Source organism: Aplidium turbinatum, chromosome 4 (genome assembly GCF_918807975.1).
Source record: "Aplidium turbinatum chromosome 4, kaAplTurb1.1, whole genome shotgun sequence".
NCBI classification, from domain to species: domain Eukaryota; kingdom Metazoa; phylum Chordata; class Ascidiacea; order Aplousobranchia; family Polyclinidae; genus Aplidium; species Aplidium turbinatum.
In genome coordinates this window covers 27,508,061-27,516,024 of record NC_137475.1, presented here as the reverse complement: position 1 = coordinate 27,516,024, position 7,964 = coordinate 27,508,061, and the positions used below count along the sequence as shown (strand labels likewise).

Genomic DNA, 7,964 nt, shown 5'->3' with positions numbered 1-7,964 from the left:
ACAAGTGGGGTTTGTTTCAGTCTCAGATACTTTATAGACAGAAACTTAGGCTATCCATTTCGACTACTGAGTACTGACTACCTGTGTTCAAAGCTATATAACCACAATCTACAAAAAAAGAATCGCTTTACAAAAAAGGAGAACCTGAAATTTCTAAAAACAGACAGCTTAATGGTAAGCTTTAAATTAAATGAATATATCTTAATGACTAAGCATAAAAACTTATAGGCTACTTAGCTTTTTTTTAAATCTAATTTTTGAGGTTGAAATACAACTTTTTACTTCAACATCACGTTTATTATAAATCGTCAACGTAACAAGACATGAGACCACGTGATAAAAAAACGTTAAGAGTGCGTGATTAAAATTGTGGTTACCTCACCGCATTTACGAATTAGAAGGGGTGGATCAACTAACCCTAATCATCGACTTCTGAAATGGACCTTCCTTAGAAACTTTGCCTCGGGCTCCCTAAACCTTAATCCATCGCTGGTTATCAACTGTCGTTGCATATTTTTGAGAACAATTTAGCCTTGATGCCTGAATTCGGTATATTATTGTTGTATTTCGTAACCTAAATAAATTGTGAATTTTGCAAACTTGGCTAAAAAGGGATGTCTTGGTCATACGAGAGAAGCCGTAGAAAATACGTACAGTAATAAATTTGCAACATAAAACATAGAGGCTGTAACAAATAAAAGTATTAACAAGCATTACAATGCAACAGCACCTAGACAGCAAGTTACAAAGTATTTTTTTCTCACAAGGGATGGACATTTAAAAATGATAAACTCAATATTAAAGATGCTACTGAATAATGACTATTCACGATGCTGTTGGATATCGCCAATTACGTCTTAAAACCAGCCCTGAATCGATAGCTAAACGCATTAGAAATCTGGAAACTCTGAAAATGCTTTCACAGTTGGCTTTGCTTGAAGCGTCACAGCTCAGGTCAATGACAAAGAAGATCATCTATGCCTTGTGTCCAATAAGAAGTGTAGCCTAATACAAAGTGTTTATTCAACGGTAAAATACAACGATTCTGTTACAAAAACGGTAAATAAACTAACGCCTTTGAGGAGTTTGAAAGGTTGAAGCAGAGTCCATACTGGAGGCCCTCTGCTGCATGTCTTGCAACCGGAGATCCTTTAAGTGCAGCAAATGCTCCAAGCGTCGAATCTTTACTTGAAGAATCTAATTGAAAGTGAATAAAATCATCCATTACAATATCTGCAGAGTGCGCAATGACGTTAAAAAGTTGCTTTAAAAAAAAATACAGTGTAAGAAAACGTCTACAATTCCACAGAGCAGCATCTCTGATTTAGGCGCAATCATTTTCTAACTATGTGCACGATTGACTCGAGCTCACCTGTACTGTTTCTTGGGAGGCCAGCAATGCCTGTTCCTTCTCTTCAAGAATGAGCCTGGTCTGACTGTCCAACGGCCCCAGGTCAAGCTGTGCCAGCGCTATTGGATTCTGTACCGAGTAGTCAGTTTGCAAGGAAGTTGTGCTCATGTCATGGTCCGTGCTTTGTGATTCTGTGATGATGGGCATGTTAGACTTTGGAATGATGTCAATGAAAGTTATTTCAACGAAATCATAGTCAATGATGAAACAGATGTCAAATGAAAGAAACGACCCCTAAACGTCCCTTTTCTTGGATTACTTACCTTTTTCTTCGTTTCTTGGGTTATAGTAGGGTCTGCTTTCAGGGGTTAAACCTTTCTGCAAGACAAACAAATAGATTAGTCTTGCATAACATATGATAATGATAAGATATAAATACAATAGTGAAGTAGGAAATAAATGTGCAGCCACAGATTCCGAAATTCTTTCGTGTACAGTAGTCCAAACAAGTTTGAAAACCACCGGTCTAATTTGTCAATCTACGTGTTAACGTTATCTTTGTCTAGTTTAATGTTGATCAAAACAGAGTCGTCTAAAATGACTATTGTTTCATTACGATTGTCTCATTTAGTTTCTTTGTAAAGGCAACAGGTGTTTGGTTTCGACAAACGTAACTATCTAGTAAAAATGAATTTTCCCGCGGCAACTTTGCGGCAATGAAGCATAATATCGTACTTTTTGTTACAACATCACATCACCGTGAAAGCGTTTTAAAAAACTGACCATAACAAACCTTTTAAAATTCTATATCTGATATAATAAACAACAATATCTCATAAATATTTTACTTTATGAATCCGTACGTTAAATCAGGGGTCGGCAACCTTTTAACAGTCGCGCGCCAAAAAACTGTACACAAGGATTCGGAGGGCTAGAGGCTAGTAATTTGCTACAAATAAATTTATTGTGGAAATTTTTATTTTTGGACAGAGAAAACATTTTTAGAAATCTTTATTGGGGTAGTTCTTCATACTTGCACACGTACAGATTTACTTGTAAATAGTTTCCTTTACTGTTTTCATGATTTCAAACGTTTTGGTGCTGTGCATGTCATGGTGCATTTTTACTATATTACTGTAGCATCTCTTGACTTGGCTATACATCACTTTCCTCCCACATGGGCTACTGCAAGCTGAGTTGTAAGCATGTATACATCTGGTATGGTTGTGCCCACATTAAAATCGTTAAAAGAAATAGCAGGAAAGTAAAAACTTTGAGCAGGACACTGAAGTGCAGAAACATGAACTATCGGATTTGATGAGGGACAGCGATGTTTGGAAAAACTGCGTTAATGTTGTCCAGGTAATGTTAACGGATGACAATCATAAAAAATAGCTGGCTGGATAATCAACAATCTCTGTGGTTAGATTTCTTCTTCCAGTCATCGCTTGTATTTCTCTTATTACAGCTATTACTGAAAAGAATGTATAGTTTTTTTTCTCTTGACATGCAGTAGTATCAACAACGGCCATACACTGTCTCACAAGCCAACATCATTATCTTAAATTTTTTTAATATTTTAAATAAAATACTTTCTTCCAAGCAAATGGATCCTTTTGTTATTTATTCAAAATCTGCAAACGCTGAATCGACGCAACCAAAGACTCCTATTTTGGCTGGTATGGTATATTGGCTGGGTGAAAACCAATTGAGGCAATGTACGAGTTCGTTCGAGTACGAGCTCGTTCGTATTGTGCATACAATCGCAGTAGCGTTGACATTGGGGTGGAGGCCGGAGGAGCTACGTTTAGACCCGGGATTATAATAAAGAATTTGTCATTGAGCGCAGTGCGGAAAATGATACTTTGGTAGACGGATAGATGCTTCGTTTGATTTAATGAGAATTTTTGTCCGGGCTTAGAAAGTTCTTTGCAAGCTCAGTTGTAGCAGTTTTGCATTCTTGTATAGGTTTTGAATTATTGACGCAATCCCGGTCAAACCAATCAGAAAAAACAGTTCTTTTGTCTGAAATGACATTAAATTTATTCGACATGATATATTGTTGAAAATCTGTTTTATGACGAAAAGCGTCCGAAGCAATAAACGTGGCTCTAAACACTGTGCAAGTGTTGTTGAAAAGTTTCAACAAGTAGGTTGTTGCTGGAAGACAGGTTGATGGCACACGGTGAGACCTACAGTTGTAGGCTAGTAGTAATTCATTGAGGAGCCGCGGGCCAGATGAGTTTGCTTGGCGGGCCGTAGGTTGCCGACCCCTGAGAGATAATCTAGGGTGGTGAGGATAAACCCCAGTCTCAAACGAAAAAGATTCGTTTCTGAAACATACAAAAATTAAACAACGAGACCTACAACTTTCGAAGGTAAGATAAGTGCTAAGGATCTCAATCAATCTCGTAGCAGCCTATGTATTCAATAGACTTGATGGCTGATACATAGAAAAGTTGCGGTTTGGTAACTTCGGTTAACATGCAAATTGATGCCGTGGTTTAAGTATCTCAAAAAACAACGTCAACAACCATTTGGCGTGGTGGCCCTATGTTAGGTTTATCGCTTAGTACCGTAATGAGATGTTAAATGAATAGATTCAATTGGTAATAGTAAAGTAAATCTTGCTATAAAATCGAAACTCTTGCTATGGAACGGTATGCGTTGATCTACAAACAAAAAATAGAATGCAGCACGTACTGAAGATTTCCTTGTTTTCATCAACTGTGATTCTATTTTTTGTAGTAAACCGTAAAGAAACACCTCAACCACACCAGGTGAACATTCAGCAATCTTCTTCATTGTATCGGCGGGAACGATGCAGCTTATCTTTGACAAAACTTTTCTGAAATTAAATTATTAGGTTCGTTTAGCCACTGAGTTAGTTACAAGAAATTAAATAAATCATAATAGTCTGAGTAACAAAATTCCAATCAAAAGGGATTCAACATTTAACTTGAAACTGTCATACCACAATGTCAAGCAAGACATGGCCCTGTTTTATAGAATATAGATAACATACCGTAATCAATGCATGACAGAATTACTGCAGCTAATTACAACAACAACAACAGTGACAATTGATGTAACGCATAGAATTAAACTAACAAAGGTAGATAACATCATTTTGAAGGCTTTAATAAACTAAACAAGCATTGCGTCTAGAAAACAATGCAGAACATAAGTAAATAAAAGACACCGCCTTGCACGTGAACGGCGCTGCCGCGATCAACGTAAATCTTTAAGCAACAGAACTTCAGGACAATTGACATACAGACTATTAATGTAGCCTACAGTTGATTGCAAAACTGATAGGATAAAATTTACGGAGCACGTCTTTTAGGTGCCTTCCAAATAGGTGCGCACACTGAGGTGTCAGGATATTTAGGTGCGGCGCACAGTAATTTAGGTGCTATTCCCAGTAAAGTCTATTTCATAATCTTCTTGATGGTAATACTGCAGACAGTGGAGTAAGTAGGATTTTCTCATTTTAAATAGCCAAAATAACTGAAAAAAAAACTGAAATGAGCGGGAACCTAAAAAGCTGTGCACTTCTGGCTGGGAGACTGTTAATACGACCCTTCTACCCTAGACCACCCCTAAACAATAACATGCTTGCACTTCACAATAGCATGCGTATGCCACTGATTGCAGATTATATCAGCTTGGCAGATATTTTATTCATTGCTTAATAAAATCTTCATCCTTATACCTCATGCACCTGTTCAAACAAAAAAGCTTGGTAAGTGGGTTCTTGGCTGTACTTGCATAGTCCATGGTCAGGCACTGTACAGTGTACACCAATATGTTTTAAACTGAAATTCACTTTGCAACACAGCGGGGAAAATTGTTGCATAATCAAGCATTATGAGAATGATTATATCAGTGTAATTTGACCAGGTATATCTATAACTACGGGATTGGAAACTCTGTGGAAGTAAAAAACCATTTTATATACCAGTAGGGTCACTTTTCTTTGTGCGCTGCTGTGATAAATAATCACATAAATTGACCTCAAAGGGGCAGCAAGTAGTAGGCTAAACGAACAACCAAAAGTATAACAATCAGTTCACCTGCTGTAAATTGTAAGGTCTACGCTTGCCTGGTTTGTTTATTTGTTCGTATTCCATTAGTGTTGTATTTTGTTTGCTGCTTAAAAAATTTCCAGAATGACTAATGGACTATTGGTTTTAGTTCTGATGACATCGTAAACGCATTGGTTTCGTACTGGATTGGTCTGTGAACAATGATGATACAGCAGCATATTTCACTGATTGCTGAACACTTCTCATTTACTTTTGATCCGATTTGCAGTAGCCTAGCAAAATACTAAAGAACAACAGTACCGTAGGCAGTTTTTGGACTGTTGCATTCATTCATTTTTTGGATTCATCGTTTTTTTTTCTTCTAGCAGCGTAAATGTACTTTTATACATTAATTAAGTTTTAATGTGAGTGTACATTTTGTATTATTATTGTAAAATCGAATTTTGTATATCTTTTAGTCGGTATTTTATTTTGTTAATCTTTCTGTAGTCGTAGACTCGGAGTAATGTGATGACTCTACTGATGTATAGCACTGGATAGAGTTTCCAATCCCGTAGTTATAGATATCCCTGAATTTGACACACTGAATAGCACCTAAATGACCGGGCGCCACAGTGTCTGCACCTATTTGGCAAGCACCTAAATGACGTGGAGCCAAAATTCAAATTACAATGCAAAACATGCATTTCAACTTTTTGCAAAATGTATGTAACTGCAATAACTAAAATGACAGTAGGTATTAACCACGTTAGCTTGCTTTATTGACAAAGTAGCCTACTGTTTTTGTATGATAGCTAAAACCAACAAAAAATGTTTGGCTAATTACCTGTTTAAAGTACCCCAGTTATTTAATTTCTGATTAACAGAGTTTGCTGAAACATAGTTATGTATTTCCACCAGCCTGGGAAAATAATGATGCATGATTTCTGCAACCAGTACTGAAAAATATACAATTAAACACATATGAAAACTACAGAAACTGCTGTAAGTTAACGTGGAGTTCTAAAATGTGTTAATTAGCAAGAGTTTTTTGTCAGTGAAAAAATAATCCACATGCTCAGCAAGTGATACCAATGAACCACCAAAATTTAAGTGCTTCCAATGATGAAGATGAGGACTGTTGGGATGATGAAGCCTGGGAAATGGTGCCAGTGATGACCATGTTAATAGTCAACCTCTTTTGTTGTCTTAGTTTCTTTTATTAGTTTGTTTATTTCTTTCATTTCTGTCGTCGCATATAGCCTATCATGATGAGTACATGTTCTCAAAGTTTGGCGAATTGGCAGTGTAGTCGACTGATGCAGGTTAGCTTATTGATAAAAAGATTCAAATTTAATAAACTTGAATCTGCCAACTTTGTGTGGTACTCGCTACTTTTTGTGATTATGTTTTCATACTACTCATCCTTTTGGATCCTTGGTGAAGTCAAAAAAAGATTTTAAAGAAAAACTTAGTGACAAAGTTTTATTTTTAGTAACTTAAAGATGTCTTGATTATTTCAGAACATATATTTCAGAGAAGCAAAAGTGCAAATTTTGTCCAGGATTTAAATTTTAGACAGATTGTTTGTGCAAAAAAAACAAAACAACTCATATCCTTAAGTACAAATAATGCCATTACAAGTCGTTGAAGTCAACAATTTGTTAAGCTTTGAAACCAGCCATAGAGCCAGCTTTGAATTTGGTATAATATATATAATTATATTCATGAAGCTATGTATTCTTTTGCAATCATTTTAGTAAACAATATAATTTATGGCATTATATTTATAACAGTATAATGGCATCAAAACATCAAACACTATTTAATCTACTTAACAATACGTATAACCCAAGTAAAAGTTGCAGCAGGCAAATAACTTGTGATTACTTCACACTTACATCCATCACTAAAGTCCCGAGTTATATTTTTCTTTTTTCGAGAAAGAGGAATGCTGTCGATCCATGAAAACAATGATTGAAGTGATTCATCATCCAGCTCACCTTCATAGTGCGCCATTGTTGCTGGCTGCTGCTTGATAACTTGAAAACAGACAAATCGACTACAAGACAAAGTTTATACACAAAACAAACATTATTCTTAAAGGTTTTAAAAGCAAGTAATAAATATTTTCAGTGAAGGAAAATTAAATTTTAAAATATTCTAGGTAAGGGAACGTTCAAATATTACGTAACGCTTTTTTTCCGAATTTTTGACCCCCCCCTCCCCCATGTAACGCCAACGTAACGCTTTTTTCAACCCCCCCCTCCCCCATGTAACGCTTTTTCACTACGAATTCAGCACAAAAAACTACCATTCCGTACTCCAAAGCGTTACGTAACGTTTTGCTTGAACCCCCTCCCCCCCAATGTGACGCTAACGTAACGCTTTGCATAAACCCCCCCCTCTCCCTCGAAGGCGTTACGTAATATTTGAACGTTCCCTAACGGTAACTGGACATTTTGTCAGCCAGACTGACTGACTTTATAAAGGATCCTGGAATAGGTAAAAACTACCAGGTTAGCAGCAAAACAACACTGAAAAATATTGAAATAAAGAGATTTGCAAACTACAAAGCTTAAATA

The 7,964-nt window shown here is 36.4% G+C and overlaps 1 protein-coding gene across 1 annotated transcript; it reads right to left on the bottom strand.

Moving 5' to 3' along the window:
* Positions 1-281: 281 nt before the first annotated feature.
* Positions 282-7,475, bottom strand: LOC145768804 (sperm flagellar protein 1-like). The gene is made up of 6 exons (XM_082580401.1): positions 7,281-7,475; positions 6,227-6,338; positions 4,055-4,199; positions 1,675-1,729; positions 1,373-1,542; positions 282-1,197 (listed from the first exon to the last, which is right to left on the bottom strand). Exons 1-6 carry the CDS (start codon positions 7,396-7,398, stop codon positions 1,069-1,071), a joined length of 729 nt encoding a protein of 242 aa, XP_082436527.1. The 5' UTR covers positions 7,399-7,475; the 3' UTR covers positions 282-1,068.
* Between the last annotated feature and the right edge of the window lie 489 nt (positions 7,476-7,964).